The following is a 20,502-nucleotide window of genomic DNA, read 5'->3' on the forward strand; positions in this document are numbered from 1 at the left end:
AAATCCCTCTGCCTCTGTCTTCTAAATCCTGGGATTAAAGGAGTGTGCCACCATTCCATGGCCTCTAGTGACTTAGCTCTGCACTCTGATCTTCAGGCAAGCTTTATTTGTTAAAACATAAACGAAATAGTCTGGCTGGCTGGAACAGCAATAGTTTTCTTCTTCACATTCCTGAAGTCTGAAGAACTAGATCAAGGTGTCACCAGACTTAGTGTCTTCTAAGGCCACTGATTCTCAACCTTCCTAATATTGCAACCTTTTAACACAGTTCCTCATGTTGTGCTGACCCGCAACCTCAAAATTATTTCACTACTCCCTCATTGTTGTTGGTTGAGTTTTTTCTTTACTCTTTGTTCTTTTGGGGGAACTGCCACCCAGCTTCCAAATAAAAACACACGAAGTTTTATTATTACTTATGAATGTTGGCCTTAGCTTGGTTTATTTCTAACTAGCTTTTCTTAAATTATTCCATCTATCTTTTGCCTCTCAGCTTTTAGCTTTCTCTATTGCTGTATATCTTTTCTTTCCTTCTTACTCTGCGTCTGGCTGTGTAGCTAAGTGGCTGGCCCTGGGAGTCCTCCTCCTTCTCTCCCTCCTCTGTCTCCTTTGCTTCTTTTCTCCTTCTATCTATTCTCTCTGCCTTCCAGCCCTGCCTTCCTTTCTCTGCCTAGCTATAGGCTGTTCAGCTTTTTATTAGAGCAATCAGGAGTTTTAGACAGGCAAAGAAACACAGTTTCACAAAGTTAAACAAATGCAACATGAAAGAATGCAACATATCTTTGCATCATTAAACATATATCTCACAACATAAACAAATGTAACACATCTTAAAATAATATTCCACAACACTTCATAACTGTAATTTTATTACTGTTCTGAATTATAATGTAAATATCTGATATTCAGGTCATCTGATATACAATCGCTTTGGGGTTACAACCCACAAATTGAAAACCACGGTTCTAAGGCTATCTCTGACTGACTTGTTTGCCTTCTCCCCATGTGGTCTTCTGACTTATCTACTGATTAACCTGATTTTTTGTGGTATCCTATGGTCTTGATTTCCAAGGAGTCTATTGGATTGTATTATTATTTATTTACCCAAGCTCATCAAATTTAATCACCTCTTTTTTCCTTTAAATTGTGAATGCTACTCTTTTAAACAAAATTTTCTATTTAAAAACATTTTAAATATGTATATGTGTGTACAGCTGAGTGTGGGTTGATATACATGTGTACAGTGCCATGGAAATCAGAAGAGGGCATCAGATGTCCTGCAGCTGGAGTTTCAGGCAGTTGTGGGCTTCTGGATGTGGGTGCTTGCAACCAAACTTGTATCTCTGGAAGATCATCAAATCTGGGCCAATTCTTTCAACTCCCTGTGAATGATATTTGTTAGTCCCTTCAGTTTGCAACTGAAACTCTGGGAATTCATAATTAATGCCTGAGCTTCTTGTAGAATTCACAAGTTTCCACCCTACGCTCCCTGTTATTCTGTATATTAGAACCTTTCTAAGTGAATATCATCCAGGTTCACATGAACTTTCCTTAAAGAAATAAATTAGAGAGTTGTAGAAGATGTGACCGGATGCCATCATCTGGTCTCCATGGACACACACAAGCATATGCACCCCCCCCACACACAGATACATCACCACCAGCAGAAACAATTTTTTAAAAGACTCATCAATATAAGAATTAAAACAATTTATTAGGCCAACATTAAAATGTCAGTTTGTAATAAACTGATCTAAAGATTAATTATAATATTAGACAAAAGTCCATCTAAAGAGTATTTTTACATAAGTGCAGTGATGTTGAAATTTCCATTTAAAATGTGTGAATGCAGAAAAATAAAGTTTTAGATTAAAAGCATAGGAGAATATCTTCATGAAATTGAGGTAATTTAAAAATGAAGTAGTCATATAAAGAATAAAAAGTAAGATTGATAAATCAAGTTTAATAGATATGATAGCACATGCCTATAATTCGAAATACTTATGAGGTTGGTACAAGAATATTGAAAGCTTGAGACCAGTCTGAACTACATAGTGAGTTTAAGGCCGCTTTGGATCTTTAGTAAGACTGTACCTCAAAATAAAAATATTAAACACTAAGAATGCTGCTCAGTGATAACATTAGCCTAGTATATACAAGACAAGGTTCTACCTTTAGTAACACACACACACACACATACACACACACACACACACATACACACACACACACACTCACACACGTTTCTGCTTATGAAAAAACCTACTAAGGGACAAGATAAGCTATAATCCTGAAAATATATTTGCTTTCAAAGTATATAAAGAAATTCTACAAATACATAATAAGAGGCAACCATTTTAAATATTCAAAAATTACGTATTTCTTTAAATCATGCATAAGTGACCAAAAGTCAACAGAGTTAAGCAAATTAAAATTGCTAAGGCTATGCTCCTATGTCCCAACCAGAATTGCTCAAATTTGATACTAGCAATGTTGCATAATGGTGAATATGGAGAATAACTGGAGCTCACACTGCTCATATGAGTATATGTTGGCATACCCACTTTGAGGTATTGTTGGGCAGTATACAGTAGTATCAAAACACCTACATTTTTATTTTATGTGTTTAATGGGATGATTATGTGCCTACCAAAAGATGAATACAAGAAGGTTTATAATAGTTTTAATAATAATAGCCCAAATGAAGCAACTCAAATATTACATGATTGTAACATAGTTATATATTATAAGTTATACACAATAGCATGAAGGATTACATGATATTTTATTGGCCAGGAAGAGTAGTTAATAAAGAATATAGATATGTTATAAAATTCAAGTAACTAATGGGACTGAAAGGATGGCTCATTTGTTATGTACACTGAATTTCGTCCTCCAGAGTTCTTATAAAACCCAAATATACACAGTAGTGCAAGTGTCTGTGACTCTATCATCTACAGAAAGATGGGAGGCAGAAGATTGAAGACCAGCCAATCTTGATTAAATACTGATTAAGTAATATTAAGGTGGAAGGTGAGGATTCATACTTGAAGGCTGTGCTCTGACGTACACACATGCTCTGTGTTAGGTGGGTGCCCCCCATGAACAAGCACACATACAAAGTAAATACATAGTAAACAAATAAAGTAAGAAAATGTATTATGGTGATAAGTATGGAAAGTGAATTTTTGTATAATTTTAAGCTTATAGAAGAGTAGTTAACAGAGAAATAGCATGGAAGAACCTTAAGAGATGGCTAACTCTCATCTCTGTTTTTGTTAATGTTTGAATCGTGAGTCTACATTCATATGTAAAATTATCAACTCTTAATATCTCAGACTGTAAGCTTGCTTGAACATAAGATTATTAAGAGGATGATTAATAAAGGCCTTTTGTACTTGGGACTTATCCAACATGAGGATATTATATGACAGGTGCAACCAGAGCATGAAGAACCCAAGCTGCCAATATTACCAGTCCTTTGATCTTGAACTTCCAACCTCAGAGATGAGAGAAAATAAAACCTTTGTTGTTTAACTCACACAGTCTATGGTGTTTACTATGACATTTTCAGAAATTAATACAATATCAAGTGCAAAATTTCATCAATGTATTAGCTATGGTGTATATACTTCAGTTAAACAGTAACTTTAAAATTAAAGCAAATTCTTGTTTCCTCTTGGCAAGCAGCCCAGCTTTTTGCCAACACATCCATTCTACTCTTACAAAGGTTTCTGCATGATTAACACTATGTCTGATTGTCTTTTCTACACAAGCCTCTTCAACAATAACACTCTGCTTTCAGAGATTTTTCAGATGTTTTCAAAGAGAAACAGAAGAATGGGGTGTTAAAGATTATTAGAAATTGTGTGATTTTGTTGTTTTCAACACTGAAGTAAGTTGCACACCAGCCTCTCACTTCTGGATCAGCTAGTAACCTTTCAGCAACTCTGATGTTTGTTTTTCCTTCCTTGTGTGACTGTTTTCTCTTATGGACAATAGTGATAATTATAATTGGAAAGACCTCCAACGTTGTGAATATTACTGAGATAGTATCTTAAAATTGTATGAAAATGGTTCTACAAAAATAAAGGGAAGGTGTTATTATCACCAGTCTAGTAATAAACATGATTTAAAATGATAGCTTTCAGAGATGTATAATCTTAATGACAACATTTTTTCCTCCACCTTTGTGTTCCTGTCTCACATGGCTATAGGACTTCAGCTCAATTTGCCAGGATTACACATGTACCAACTCTTCAGCTAGACCACAATTTGTAATGGTTTCTATTCTCTGATCTTAACTTTATCCAAATATAATTTTCTCTATTTGAAAAGTAACTATCATATTTCATAACACCTAGAATTACCTTTTCTTCTCTGAAGATTTAGTGGCACTTTTTCTCTTCCTCTAATGCAAAATAAATTATTTCCCACTTATTCCTGACCCCAAATTCCCCAAACCCTATGTGATAACACAATAACATCTATTACTGCTTCTACAGCAGTCCATTAGGTAATGTCACCCTGCCAAGGCTCTGATCTAAGCCCTTAATGTATATTAAAACTTGAAATCCTAGCAGCAATTATACAAATCTGCTACAATGAAGAGAGATGAGATGTAAATGGTGTAAATGAATTCTCTAAGGTCATAGGAATAAATTCCAAGTGTATGGTGGAATCAGTACAATGCACAAACTGGTTATTGTGATTTAATGTAGCCCCAGTTCATATGTAGATACTTGATCTCCAACTTCTCATTAATAGTATTTAGGCATAGGGATTTGGGGGGGGGTAGTTAGAATTAGGAAGGGTCAGTCAGAAGACAGGTCTTATCTGTCCCACTATGGGATGCCCTCAACCTTGTTAGCAAGAAAACTTGATGCCAAGCAGAGAAGTTACCATGCTCCACCAAGTAAGCTTCTATTCTGTAAACTATTATTTATCTAAATTCATAAATTTGTTATAATAACAGAAAAATTCTACAACAGTGATGTTTGCTGAATAAGATGGTTGAATGAATATAAATTCCTTAACTTTCACACCTGAAGGAAACTAAAACTTTGTATTAAATGATCTAGAAAGCTAAAATTTCAAGGAATTCTCAAATGTTTCTTAAAAGACCAGACTTATCTTTTTATGTGTGTGGTGCTAGGCATGGAATCCAGGACCTCACACATAAGAGCCAAATATAAGTGCTCTATCACTGAGCTGCTTGCCCAGCTTCAATTTTTATGTTGAGAGGGTCTCACTAAAATAAAAACGTTGCTCTAGAACTTTATCATCTAGCCTCAGCCTCCCAATGTTTTATGCTTAGTCTAATAATGAATGACATTTGGAAATAAGTGTTTATTTTCATGTTTTTCTGGAATATTTGTTTAAATTTTGATTTGGCTTTCTTTCTGCAAATCTTAAATACAAAGATAACCATGGAGAAAAACCTTGCCTATTTTATAGAAGTTGCTATAAAAATTCAATAGGCATTTAATACATAGATACATATATGCAAATATATGTGTACACATAATATATCAGTGCTTGGAACATAGAAGACCTTAAGTTACTGTAATTAGAGTAAAAATCAGAATATAGTAACTGTTACATCCCTGGACTTTGTTACTTCATGAATTGAGTTGAAAATTTAGCTTGAATATTATTAGCTTTATGATCTTGAATAAATTATTGACACTTCTGAACCAAGGCTTTTCTTGTGGTTAGAGAATGGCATTAAATAAAAAAAAATGTATTTATCTCTAGGGTTATGGTTACATTTGAAACATTTAGTCCTCATCACAACTATATGAGCTTCACAGTATTATGGTATTTTAGTTCTAAGGGATGTATACTTGGACACTGTACCTCACTTTACACAAGTGCTGTCACATAGTATGTGCAAGTGTTTGTTGTTATCACGATAATTATTTACAGTTTCTGACATGCTAAGTGTTTGTTTATGACACCAATAAGAAAGTTCAGATGTTTGTGAGTTTTTCATGTTGGGTATCTAGATAACCAGACTTTGAATTAAGTAATGTAACAGGCTGAACATTACAAGATAATAGCTTGGTGATACCTTCATAGGAATAATTGATTTGCTCCAAAAGCTAAGTTACAAGAAGTAAGGACTAAGGTAGAATGTGAATTGTGCATAATAAATATAAATAAGTATCTTGGAGAATCTGGGTGCAAAGGCTATTATATAACAGATATCACTACTCTGAGATTTTGCTGGTGTAACATTTATAAGGCAGCCTTGATTCATAAACAATGGGAAGACACTGCCAAGTTATATTCAGAAAGTAAGGAAGACAGATTCAGAGTTTTATAATGATGTATGCACTGGACTGCATATTTTAGGAAATCAGACACTGGAGACCCCATAGAGAATGTCTTCTACAGTCCAAGTTAGAGAAGTGATGAGAGTCAGCCTTGAAGAGAAGTAAGGCTAGCTCTTCATGAATGAGGTGGTAGAATCTGGTTGAGAAAACTGATAGGATGTATGGCTCATAGTCAAAGGATGACATTGAGTTATGTAGTGTGAGTCATTGGAGTGCTAGGAAGAATTCATTTGGTGTCAAATGTGTTTTCTCTAGGCAGAAACGTCAAGGAAACACTTGGCTGTGCAGGGTTAAAGTTTAGGTAAGAGGTCAAGTTCAAAGATATTTATTGCTCGCATACTTTGAGAAGCAAAGAAGTGAAGGAGAAACTGCTCAGAATTGCTAGTGAGTAGAAGAGCTGGAGCCAGTTTAAGAAAAGAGATACTAGATCAGTAAGAGAAAATAAGATAGAGCAAAGTTGCTGAAGCTGGGGAAGGAAGGAATATTATAAGATGTCAAGTAGGAACATCAACACAGAGTTCACTGGTGGCGTCTGTCAGAGAGTTATGGGAACACTAGGTCTGGGATTCATAATGTTAAAATGATTGGGAATGATAGCAGGAGTGAGGTTCCAGGGCTGGAGAGATGGCTCAGAGGTTAAGAGCACTGGCTGCTCTTCCAAAGGTCCTGAGTTCAATTCCCAGCAACCACATGGTGGCTCACAACCATCTGTAATGTGCAGGCAGAACATTGTATACATAATAAATAAATAAATCTTAAAAAAAAAGAAGTGAGGCTCCAAAACCAGCGAAGGGAACTTCCCAGAAGTTGTCTTCTAAGGGAAGTCAGTGAAGGCAATGGATAGGAAAATGAAGGACTCAAGGGGAAAAATAATTTTCACTCTGGAAAAACTTGAAAGATTAAGGGAAGGTATGAAACAAAAATCAGTGAAAAAGAAAATTTTAGAAGGTGATAGTAGGTAATATTGGTGACAGCAAACCTCTGTTTTCTATGCTAGATATGTGACATCTTATAAACATACAATATAAGATGAGCAAAATGAGAAGAAGTATCATCAAAGCATTTTGATTTCAATTGTGAGGTTATAAATTAGAAATAGTGAATCTTCTACCTCATTAATGTTATTTAAATGGATATTTATAAGATCTGGAGAGATGGCTCAGCAAATAAAGGCACTTGCTGTTAAAGCCAATGACCTCAGTTAGAAAGAAAGAACTGATTTCCATATGTTGTCCTCTAACATCCACACCCATGTTGTGGCATGTATGGACACCCCCCCCACGCACACAATAAATAAATTAAATAAATATTTGTGAAGTACCTAAAACTCTTAGGCAAAGGTAAATTCATACAATGACAACAAAATAATTAAAAATATAAGTAGCAATTTATAGATTATATGAGTTAAAATTAATTTTATGAAGTCTTCTGTGTAATATGTATTTTTCAAAGGTAAATTCAACACACTATGTAATTGTGCTTAACCATAACTTGTATAAGTCATTTAACTTGAAGATAGATTTTTCATCTTGGAAAATCTCTTAGCAGAAAATACTACCAGCAAAGCAAGAATCGTCAGTACTTAAGGTTCATTGGAGGAAATTTGCTTTGGATGGGAGTCAAGTAATGAGAAAGAGACAAGAGTAAGACATATGGACAAAAGAGGCCTACAAACTCCAAAATGCTTATCGTAGAAACACTAAGGTTTTATGGACCTCAAAGAGAGAAGGAATGAATATCTGGGGATGGCAGGGCTTGAGTTCTACTTACTTTCGTGGCCTTGTATGGTATTTTCTTTAAGTTGTCTCTTTTGGTGGGTTCAAGATATAGCCAACATGAAGAACAAAGCTAAGACGAAGTCACAGGGCCTTTCACATGAGGCCCCTGAGAGTGTCTGCTGAGTTCCCTCCTCTCAATGCTCTCAAATGACACACTTGGTGAAAAGATGAATGTTATCTTGCATCTACTTGAGAATTTCAGGTATCTAGTTTTATATCAGTGTGTGGACCAAATGTCCTTTTTAGAATGCTAATTAAAAAAAATTTTTTTTGATGTGCTTTACAGTAATTCTGAGATACTCTGCAATGACATTTGAACTGTGTCAGCCAGTGTTTCCCTTGCTAGGACATGAATTGTGGCTGTCTAAGGTATACTTCCTGCCATTAGCTGTCTGTGTTTCAGAGAGGGAGAATTTTCTGGGTTTCTGAGCAGCTAAGGATTGTACTTGTCCAACCATCATCCACCTATTCACAAAATCTATACAATAACTCTGTGCCATGGTGCAGAGTGTTGTTGGTCAGCAGGACACGTGTCTCTGTGTACTGCTGCCATCATAGGGAGGAACACAGAGAGGATCTGTGAGAAAACATAATACAGAGATCCTGGGGAAGCCAAATAGTCATAAGGATGTTGGGGAGCAGTTAGTTTGGATCCCATATCTACATGATAAAAGACAGTAAGGTCATTGCTCTACCTGTACTCCAGCAACCCAACATAGGCAATCTGAAGCTTTGAAGGTACCTCAGTTCTCTCCTACAGTCTCTTTCAAGCCTGGGAAACAACAAAAGGCTGGCTACTTCAAGCTGCTGGCTGCACCACACTAAGAGACTTCTGGAAACCTATAAAGTTTTTACCTGCCCTTCCAGGTTGCCTGGGTTCAAAGAGGTAATTTAATAAGAGAGACTATAATTAGAGGATTTATGGTTTGTTTTGTTTTGTTCTGCTCTCTGGGAACAGAAACTGCCTCCCTTATAATTGCAACATTTGTTGAATGCCTACTCTGTGTTTGGCACAATTACATTATTTTCTTTAATGTTCATCGTGACATATTTGGCATTCTAATATTTTTTAAAGAATTGAAAAAAGTTAAAATTTAAAAGGTAAGTCACATTCCTTGTTTATATAACAGTAAGATATAAGCTAGGATTAAATAAGGCTAATGTCTGAAATATATATGGAATGTGAATGGAAAAGTGAAATGGAAATCGGATGGTGGGAGTGAGTTCTAATATGGCAGAAACTTGGGGTGCATATTAAACTATTTCATATGAGGATGAGGTTGAAGTGTTTTGATTTGAAGAATTCCTTTGTAAGGTTAGTATGTGAAATGGAAACACACACACACAGGAGAGAGAGAGAGAGAGAGAGAGAGAGAGAGAGAGAGAGAGAGAGAGAGAGAGCAGCAAATGTTTTTAACTGCTTAGCCACCTCTCTAGTCCTTTTCTTGTCTCTGAAATCATCTCTCTGATGACTTGTGGTGGTTGGAGGCAATTGAGTGTGTACATGTGTGGGGGTGTGGGGATGTAGGGGGTATATACCACATACCTATGTGCAGAGGCCAAAGGAAGACATACATGTCTTGTCCTATTAGTCTTCACTTCATTCTCTTGAGATGGGGTGTCTCACTGGACTTGGAGCTAGGCTGGTAGCTAGCAAACTCCAACAATCCTCTCATCTCTGCCTTCTGCAGTGCAAAAGTTATAGGCATGTACAGTCTTGCCTGAGTTTATAAATGCTAGGGTTAAAATTCAGGTCCTCCGTGTTTTCTCCAACCCACTGAGCCATCTCTCTGTCTCAGGGAACAATTTTTAGAATAGAGTGTTTCAATGTTAACTTTCACTACATGGTTTTCATATTTTTTATTAAACATTTTTCTTTATTAGTACCATTGTCAAATGAAAATAATCCTTAGTCATCCTTAAAATTATGCTTCAAAAATATTTGTAGGCTAGTTGTGGTGACACTTACTTGTAATAGTAGCATCAAGGAGTCCAGAAACAAGGAGGGTCAAGAATATACAGTATACTAAGAGACTGACTCATTAAAAAAAAAGTATTCATAGCATGATCAAATGTTACATCTGAAAAACAACGAATCACTGATCAGCCTTACTAGTTTCTTTCCTTTCTTAAAACAAGAGTTCATATATCTTAGGGTACCCTCTAATTCGATATATGTATGGCCTTGTTAGTAAAGATTACCTTAGACTTCTGAGCCTCCTAATTACCTACCTCTCAAATGCTGGAATTAACAGATATTTGCCACTATACCCAGTTTACGCATTGCTGGGATTAAAACTAGGTTGCTGCCAGGTATGGTGGTACTCGCTTTTAATCCCAGAATTTGAGAGCAGAGGCAGATGGATCTCTGTGAGTTTGAGGCCAGCCTGGTCTACAGTGTGAGTTCCAGGACAGCTAGGGCTGTTACACAGAAAAATCCTGTCTCAAAAAACCAAGAACCAAAACAAACAAACCAAAACCTGCTCAGTAAACAATTTAGCAATTGAGCTACACCTCTATTTCCTAGTTTTATTTTTCTGACAAAGATTATCGATTCAATTAATGTTTTCTTAATATAATTAAAAATAGTAAGTATCTATATCGTGTAAGAATATACCAAAATGTTGGTTTTATTTTCTCTATGTCTCTCTATCTCTTTGTTTGTTTTAGTGGTTTTTTTTGTTGTTGTTATTTTGTTTTGTTTTGTTTTTTTGGCAAGTTTTCTCTGTGTTGCTTTGGAGCCTGTCCCGGAACTAACTCTTGTAGATCAGGCTGGCCTCGAACTCACAGAAATCCGTCTGCCTCTGCCTCCCGAGGGCTGGGATTAAAGGCGTGCGCCACCACCTCCTGGCTACTATTTCTCTTTTATAGGTGAGAACATTAAGCCTTGGAGCTGATTACTAACTATAATGTACTAGTCAGGGATCTAGAGGCAGGGAGCTTTTTTTCTACATATTCATGTTATCACATTGGGAAATGATGATCTGATAGTCACTATTAATATTTGCAAAGACAACAGAAATTGAAAAAATTTAAAGCATCTTGTATAGATATTCCTATCACAAAACCCACTTTATGAGAAAAGTATAACAAGTTTACTCAAAGCTTTCCATTACACGCAAAGGAGCCTTTCTAGTCACAATCAACAAAGCACAAGGGAAGGTACCTAAGATGGTTGAATGAGAATGATGTCCCTATAGGGTTATATGTCCAAATACTTGGTCCTCAATTGGAGTGTTCCCCTTCCCCTACTTCTTTTAATTTTTGAAAAGAGTAGGAGGTGTGGCCTTGCTGGAGAAGGTTTGTCACTAGGTGTAAGATCTGAGGTTTCAAAAGGCTTAGGTATTCCCAGTTTGTGTTCCTGCTGCCTCCTACTTGGGGATCAATTGTTCCTGGTGTCATGCCTTTGCTGTACAATCATGGATTCTAACTCATTGAAATTGTAAGCCTATGTAAACTCTTTGTTCAATAAATTGTCTTGATCATGACTTTATTACAGAAATAGAAAAGTAACTAAGACTCTATCTGATTTTATGCTGAGGTTTGATGAAGCCGGGACAGCCATATAGAAAAGTGATTTTAAAAAGGCCATGAGCCAATAGGAATGGAGACCAGTTTTAACACTTTCATTGTCCAGCATCCAGGAGGACTCCTATCGTGTGTGTGTGTGTGTGTGTGTGTGTGTGTGTGTGTGTGTCTGTCTCTTTGTCTCTGTGTCTCTGTCTCTCTCTCTCTCTCTCTCTCTCTCTCACACACACACACACACACACACACATACCATCATTTTTTTGGCCTATCAATATCCAAATGTTGTATGCAACATTTATGATGGATGTTCATTTTATAATATTGTTTTCAACTTCTATTTTTGCTACTTTCAGCAAATGATATATATGCATTGCTCTCTGGGTCAGAGGCATTTACTGGGAACATAATATAAGATTACAGGTATGCATTTACTTAGATTGCAAATCTCAATTTAATTCTCCCTTTCCTCCTTTTTCTTCCTTCTTTTTCTCTATCACACATATATGATATAATCTTCTGCAAATGTAAAAAAAAGACAATGATCTACAGTGACTGGCCAGTCTCTGTTTAAGGAGCACCCAAATACTTCTGAGCACTGCTATCCATAGCAGTTCTGCTGTGTATTCCCTTCTGAGAGTTCCAGGTGTCAACTACAATGCAGGTTATCATTATACAGTGAATGACAAGTATCCTGTAGTTACTTAAGAATACTCTTGCTCTAGTGCTCAGGAAGGAAAGAGGGAAACACATTGAGGCAGTAAGTGACTGATGGACAAAGAATTGAAGGGAGAAAGAATAAATAAAAAGCACCTACAGTCTTGTAACTTTTAGGGTCTGCTGAAGGCCAAGGAGATGAAGTCTTATATAGATGCAACTTAGTACCTGTCTTTAAGATTATCTTGTCTAATTGATAACCCTGTTTATATAGTATATCTTACATGGTGTTATCTATGCAGGTGCAGAGGAGGGCAGTACTTAAAATAGTTCCTCCACAGGAAGAGGACAAGAAGCAAGAAATCAATCAGGTGTACTGGTGGCTTTGTTTTTGGGAAGGCAAGGAGGCACCTTTATAAAACTAAGGTGTGATGTAAGTTGTATTGGCTAAATAGGCAGTTTATGAAACTTAGAAAAACAAGGCCCTGGAGTCTAGGACAAACTGACCAAGAAAACTTTTAAAATCACTGTCCACCACTTTTCCTTGGAAGTAGTTTTTAAATATAAACATATATCTCAAAGAGTTAGCATTCTCTTTTCTTCTTCTCTGCCTGTAATGAGGTTTGAATCTAGTGCCTCATACCACATGCTAAGCAAGAACTCTCCCACAGAACTACATCCCCAGATCACTTCTTATTTTTTATTTTGAGGCAGGGTCTCCCAAAGTTATCCAGGTTGGTCTTAAACTCCTAATTTTCCTGACTCAGCCTCCTTAGCTGTGACCACCCACCTGAAAATCTGACTGGTAGCACTTACCATGTGAGCTTTCTAACCCAACTAAGGTCCTTAAGGCTTTTGAAGTGCAAACTGTGGGCTTGCTTAAACATTCCTTATTTATTTATTTCACAAAAGTTTATTCAGGATCTCTTGGTGTGACAATTTTGTTAGGCACTATGAGGGGGGTATACAAAGAGAATTGAATTTGGTGTCAATCTTCCAGGACCTTATATCTTAGTAATAGAAACAAATGTGCATACATAAGACCTTATAATAGGTGAAAGTGTAAGAGAAGAATTGAAGGGAATCAACTCTTAGAAAAAATATAAAGGTGGTGTAAAAAAACAAGCAAAGAGTTTTTAAAAACAAATTGGGCTTTGAATTAACTTTAAAGCATTATTAAGTTAAGACCAAGATTGGATGTCCAGAACAGAGATCTGTTTGGCTGGACAGTCAGGTTCCTTGAAAGGCAGTTTAGTGGTAGATTTAGCCAGGTAATAACCCAGGCTAGGGCCAGGCAGAAGGAACCTGAACCGAGATCTTATTTCCTCTCTTTATATCCTCTCTTTATTCTTACGTTATATTAGATTACTTCTAAAAATTCTCCTCCTTCCTAAAGTTCTAGTGCTTGGTGGTGGAGTGGGTTCAATGTGTAAGTTAAGGGTTTGCAAAGCGGCCCATTAGTGACTTAAATCCCATACTTTGGGAACCAGAAAAGGAAACATGTGAGAGGCTGTTTATGCCGAGTCCATTTAACGACACCAGCCACCCCCTTCAAGATACCAGCTGTTGCCCGGGCAAGCAGCAGGCCAAATCTGAAAGCGGGTAGCCAGAGCTGGCGGGAGCTCAGATCCCTGAACTGGCGGGCCACGGTTGAGGAAGAGAGGGAGGGAGGGAGGAAACGCGAGAGGGAGGGAAGAAGAAAGAGAGGGAGGCGTGTCATGTGATCCGCTTCCCTGCTCCTTTAAGCGTCCACTGGCTGCCGAGCGGCCGCAGTCTCAGCTCTGGGCATCTGGGGAGCCCGAGCGGCTTCGCCCAGGGATCCGCGCGGACGTCTGCGGTCTGGGTTCCATCTCCGCTGTGATATTGCACCCTTGAAGTTTTGCAGCACCAGGAAAAGAGGACAAGGAAGAAGGAGAGGGGAAGCGAAAGCATAACCTAAAACATTTATTTAAAGGAGAAAAGAAGGGGGGGGGGTGCAGAAATGGCTGGGGCAATTATAGAAAACATGAGCACCAAGAAGCTCTGCATTGTTGGAGGGATTCTGCTGGTTTTTCAAATCGTTGCCTTTCTGGTGGGAGGCTTGATCGGTAAGTGTGAGAGCTGCAAACTTTCCCCTTTCTCTCTTCGGCCCTTCCCTCTTTTGCCTCTTGGGCTACTTGTTACAGTATCGCTGCCTTGCCTCTATGATCTAATTAGTCCGGCTATTGTGCTTAAGAAAGCAGAGCTCCATGGGGCTCCATGGGGCACAATCCAGTCTAGTGGCAAAGAGAAAAGGAGGGGAAAAGTTTTGGCCTAGTTTCAGTATCCACTTGAAAGGCAGGAGGGGGTGGGGGTGGATCTTAAGCATGGCGACGGATCGCGAGGAAGTGCTGGGTCGCAAAGTTGATTGCTCCCCCTGCTCTTTCCCCTCGCCGCCCCCTCTTCCCTCTAGGTTCCCTCCCAATCAGCTCCGGGAGGGCAACTCAGTCGACTTTATTAGGAATAACAGAAGAGTCGGTAGCTGCGCCCTGTGTCAGCCGCGAGCTGTTACTGGCTCTGGCTTGTGTAAATGCATTCGGTTGTCTCGGCGAGGGACTAGGGCAGGATTTAGGGTTTCAACCCGTCAGCCCTTGGTTTCCACGTCTCACCCCACCCACCTCTGGCGGGAGACTGGTGTGAGCTGAGGACTCGATCTGGGATGGAGTAGAGTGGTTTGGGAGATAACTGATCCTCCCAGCACGAACTTGGAGAGGGCGTAGCAGAAAGCCGGTTTGAAAGGTGTTGCTTTTGCCTGTTGTCCCCTCTTCCATCTCCCCTCCCCCCTCTGCTTTGAGCCCCAAGATCCAGTGAGTCGGAAACCTGGGGTCCTCCCCTGGCGCCAAGGTGGACGTTTCCTGCTCCCTCCTGGGCTGCCCTCAGGTGACAGCTCCCAAGCCCCAGCTACGGCGCCAGAGAGACTTTCCCAGTGCGCACTAGCCCGACCTCTTGAGCAAAAAAGGCTTCCGACGTTGCCGACCTTGTGCCTCGGTATCCATTCAGAAAACTCAACTTCCTTCCACTGTCCGTCCCACCTCACGTCCCTTCCTCCTCAAGATTCCGGACAACCTTGCACAAACTTCAGTGCCAACTTCGGAGCGGGCGCGGCTGGGAGGCTTGGCTTCCTTGGAGCTGACTGTTGCTCTTAGCTGGGTAGAAGAGCGCTGGCTCGCGGGGAGGGGGGTCGGGTGGGGGTTGTCTGTGCTCTTCCCGGGAGCCCTTGGGCCACGCAGGAGCTTTCCAGACCCGCCTAGAGTCATGGGCGCGGTGTTTTGCCTCTAGACTCGGGTGTGTTGGGTTCGCATTCCAGAGAGTCTGGTACTGCCAATCTTTGTAACATTGAGGCTAAGTGTTTTAAACAAAGGAGAGTGGGAGAAGCTTCAAGAAGGGAGTTCTTAGAGGAGATCCAGTATATGTTAAAACCAGAGTTTTCTAAGCCTCTGTCCTTCGGGTGGGCTAAACAGCTTTATTATCACTGCACACACACACACACACACACACACACACACACACACACACACACGGCTAAACAGCTTTATCACTGTACACACACACACACTGCTAACAGTCTTATTACATCTCACACATACGTACACACACAGTGCTAAACAGCAAACAGCTTTATCATTTGCACAAACGCGGGCGCGCGCGCGCGCACACACACACACACACACACACACACACTCGCGCTTTGGCTTTTGTTTTGCTACGCCATGTAGGATCTCTTTTTCTCTGTATTGGATTTTCCAGGCTCTTAATATTTCTTTGCTGGGAGCTGTAGGCAGCAGCAGTCTAGGCGCGCTCACAGTGATTATACCGCGGTTACAATTACACCTCTTGTTTCCCTTGATGAGCAGTTGCAGTTAGATGCTATTGGATCTTGTGTGATTTCAGTGGCAGACCATAATAAAATTTCTTGCACCTTGTGCGTTCAGAATTAAATTGGCCTATTATCCTTGTCTGACCTTCCCCTTTGAGGTTTTTGCACATAGTAAGCCATTACAGTTTCCTGTCGCTGCAGGCCCACCCCCACTTCCCCACTTCACCCCCCCCCCCCCCCCCCCCCCCCCCCCCCCGCCTCCGCAAAGCTGATGTGGGACCACAGAGCTCTTGGTTCCTGCTGCAGGTTTCCTAGACCTCTTCTGGAATTATCTTCTTTTCTGGAACCTCTGTTGCACAGAGGAGATTCAAGGTTCCTGGAAGTGTCTGCTGGACATTAGAATGACCAGAGTTAAAGAAGTTGTTTGTTCAGATCAGGGTTTGTCTGAGGTAAGCCTTCCTTGGTCAGTGAAGCTTCTGCTCTCCCCCCCCCCACTCCCGTCCCCCCTCCCCCCCCCAATAGATTTTCCTAAATTATCAAACTACTTTACTTGGAAAAGAAACATCTCTCTCTAACATTTCTTGGATGAAGTTTTTTACATAACCTTAACGTTAGTGTTTTGCTTTCCTTTTCTCCCAACTGCAGAGACTGTCCTCGGTTATGGTCCTAAAACTGAACAGATTAGATTTACACCACACTGAATATTGTTTTAGTTTATACCTCTTCCACTTGGAGAGTAACAATTTTATTCTTAAATAAATTTAGGTAACCCAAGCTCTCTAGATGACCAAAATACAGGAAATGAATATTAACAAGAGATGCATGCTATGTTTTCCACTCAACTTCTCTATCTAATTGAAAGTAGATGAAACTGTTCAGAGTGGACCAGTAGAATCAGTACTTGAAAGAACAGTTTACAGGCTAGGAAGACAAGAAAAAGATCAAAAATCTCTGCACTCAATGCCATTGCTACTTATGGGGCCAGGCACTCTGATCATAAAGCAGTCTTCCTAAGTTAGCTGTTCCTTTTGAACTGTAGCCATTGGGTTACTTTTGGATTCTTGTTTTCCCCATGAAGAAAACATGGCATCTCAGGGAAGGAGAATCTTGTAGGAAAGTTCCTCATTGGACATAAACGACACACACAAAACATAAGTATGAATTCCCTAAGCAGCCATAGCAAATCATGAATTTCAAAGTGACCACGCAAGTCACTTAACTAATAGGCTTTTCTCCTTACTAGTAGATAAATGAGTTTAAGATCCTTTTCATCTCTAATTGTATAACTCTTTTAGTATTCAGAGTTTTATATGACATTCAATTGTAGCCTCATAAAATCAAGGGGAATTTTTTAAAAGTAATTATAAAAACAAAAGAAGGAATTGAGTTTTGATTTAGCTTAAATCTCCTATATCTTAAAGGCCTTTTTACCTAGCTTATTTACTTGCTTTCTGGCTGGCTTTGTGTGTCTTCCTTGTGACAGTGTCTATATATTGTTGAGCTTTTGATGGAATTTTACAAACTGGCTCTGTAAGGAATATTTTACATGGTAGAAAATGGTAGATTTATAAATTCAGTGGTTTATGTTCTTGTTAAAACTTTGAGATACTATAAAATTAAGCATCTGTTATTTTATACATTCAGAAAAATTACTAAGTGACTAGCTGTTTTTTAATATTCAAGAATCCTAAAAATAAAATAAAATATTTTTCTTTTCAATATTTTAATATTTCAAATAATATATTTGAAAGGTATAGCTTATTTTACCCTTCTGAAAATCAAGCCTAAAAAATACTGAAATATTTTTCCTTTGGTTTTACATTTGATGAATTTAGTTCATGGAGAAACAGCTGTAGGGGTGATGGAAGGGTTGGGAAGACCATGTGTCATGAAACAAGAGCACAGCCCACTAAAAACCATGAACTTGAGCATCTGGCCCATCATGTGTAGTTTGTTCAGCTTCTGATTAATCTTTTCTGGAGATAATAAAGTTTGAAGAATCAGGTCACTGTTTCACCTATTCTAAAATCAGGAAGAGAGCAGAGATAGCAACTGAATAGAATGGCTAAATTGTTTTAAGCAAATCCACAAATAAGAATATTTCAAAATTAAATTGCAAGCAAAAATAAATCACTTGTTATAATTTCTTTGGGAAGAAGCATTGTTTTGTGAGTACCCCCCCATTAAATGCTAAAGATATACAATACAAATAGACGTCTACATGTAACAGGCCTGTCAAGGATGCAGAACTCTATCATGCCGTCATTAAGTTGAAAATCTTGTGTTCTTGGTTGTTATTCATTCATATGAACTTTTGTCTGCTGGTATTATTCATTTGAAAGTTGTAGGGATTTGAGAAATTGAATGAAATCATGGTTGATATATAGTCACACAATTGTCAGTATATTAGATTTTAATTTCACTGTATTGCACTTTATTGTGTTTTAATGTACTCATAATGTAATTCTGAAGAATTTAGGTATCTGCTGAGAATCTTTTGTTTGGTTTGCTTTTTTTCAAAGTATTTTGTACCCCAGGCTTGTTTTGAATTCTCTAGCTGAGCATGATCCCTAACTTCTGATCCTCCTTCCTCCACATCCCAAATTCTGGGATTGATTGGCTTCCCACACCAAGCTATATCTTGTGAGAATCTTGAAAAGTACTAATTGGTTTTTGGCTGATACTGATCATATTTTTCTATATTTGATCATGGTTTTTATTTTGCAAAATTACATACCTGATCAAACTATACTTTTTCATTCTCTTTGTTAGCTCCTAGAGGAATCAAACTACTGTGATTTATGTAAATCTTATGTAATCTCATAAATTCACTTAGAGTAATCATGTTTTCATTATTAAAATAACATTATTTGATTTAGCAAGCTAAACCTCTTGATTATTACAATAAGACAATGCTTATGCTAAGCTCTAATTGTTTTTCTGGTTTTCTCAGTACCATCCAGCCTTCTTGTGCAATTTTTCTTTCCCTAGTAAAGTGAGAAACATCCTTGAGTAATTACAAATAGTTTTGTGGTGTTTACAAATCCTCTGCCTATAACCCTGCCTTATCTAGTAGACATTTTACAATAATTTTACTTTTATTTTTACATTTTTTACATTATTATTTTTCACACTATTTCTTTATTTTTGTTTGCTTTTAAGACAGGATCTTACTATGTATACCTGTCTGGCATGAAGCTCCCTATGCAGACCAGGACACATAGATAGATCTGCCTATCTCTTGCTTCCTAAGTGTTAGACCTAAAGGCATATGCTTTCATTTCTGGCAACCTTTATTGTTAAATATGTACTGACTGAGGAAAGATTCATACTTATCTCCCTCATAGAGTGGTTTTATAGAATGTCTTTAGCTCAAAACTTAGGTGTACCACTGACCTAATGTCCAAAGTGATTTATTGGGGCCCACGGTGTGCTCAGGACAGGGCTATGTGTTGTCTGGGGATTGTTTAGAGAGGACTTAGAGCCTCAGTAAATTAGGGGAGTCACAGGGAGACCCACAGAAAATTTCTTATGATGAGGTTTTTCAGAACCATTTATTTATTGATAATTTGAGAACATACAAAATTGGAAGCTATGTTGTTCAGCAAATTATTAGCTAATATTTCTTCCTGAAATAAATGACAGAATAAAATATTCTGTTGAACATGCATTGAATGTACACCTTGTGCCAGATTTTGTATAATTTAATCCACAAAAGTCATGTTAATGATATCACAATTAAAAAAAATTTGTGTGTGTTTGTATATGTGTGCATATCTCATAAGACAACCAACTCAGAAGAGTTGGTTCTATCCTACCATGTAGGCCCCAGGGATTAAACTCTTGTTGTCAGACTTAGTAGCAAACACCTTTACCTGCTGAACTTTTTCACTGGGTCATCATTGATATTTTTGTACTCATTTTATCATTATTATATAAGTAAATCAAGATGCAAACAGTTCTAACAAAATTTTTCAAGTTTAACTCTCTCAGTCAAATATGGAAGTAGATTCTAGTAACTCTGATATTACAAACCAGAGTTAAATGATCCTATCTAAATCATGACTTCTGGGTCTAAGTAGAAATGATTTTGATACAGAGAGGTATAATAGGTATAATAAGGAGCAGGAAACTGTAACTGATTTCTCATTGTTAGTTATTAAATGACATGGAAGAGAATAATAATCTCTAGGATAATAAAGGAATTCAATTGTAGTGCCAAAGCAGTATCTTAACAAGGAAAAGGGAGGGTATCCTTTGAAAAAAAAATCAAACACTATTTTTACTTTCTTTACAAGTTCCATCCAGACCCCATAACTGTATGAATCATCCAATTGTCTGAGCAGCGTGGTTCATTAATCAGAAAGAAATA

At 38.2% G+C, this 20,502-nt stretch overlaps 1 protein-coding gene across 1 annotated transcript in view; it reads left to right on the forward strand.

The window, feature by feature from the left end:
• Window positions 1-14,054: 14,054 nt before the first annotated feature.
• Wls (Wnt ligand secretion mediator) overlaps window positions 14,055-20,502 on the forward strand; it is a 92,068-nt gene continuing 85,620 nt past the window's right edge. Inside the window, exon 1 of the mRNA XM_038311737.2 lies at window positions 14,055-14,382. Within this exon, the coding sequence (XP_038167665.1) occupies window positions 14,277-14,382 (106 nt within the window). The 5' untranslated portion in view covers window positions 14,055-14,276. The remainder of the gene's footprint in view (window positions 14,383-20,502) is intronic.

The sequence above is a fragment of the Arvicola amphibius genome, chromosome 14 (genome assembly GCF_903992535.2).
Source record: "Arvicola amphibius chromosome 14, mArvAmp1.2, whole genome shotgun sequence".
NCBI lineage: Eukaryota > Metazoa > Chordata > Mammalia > Rodentia > Cricetidae > Arvicola > Arvicola amphibius.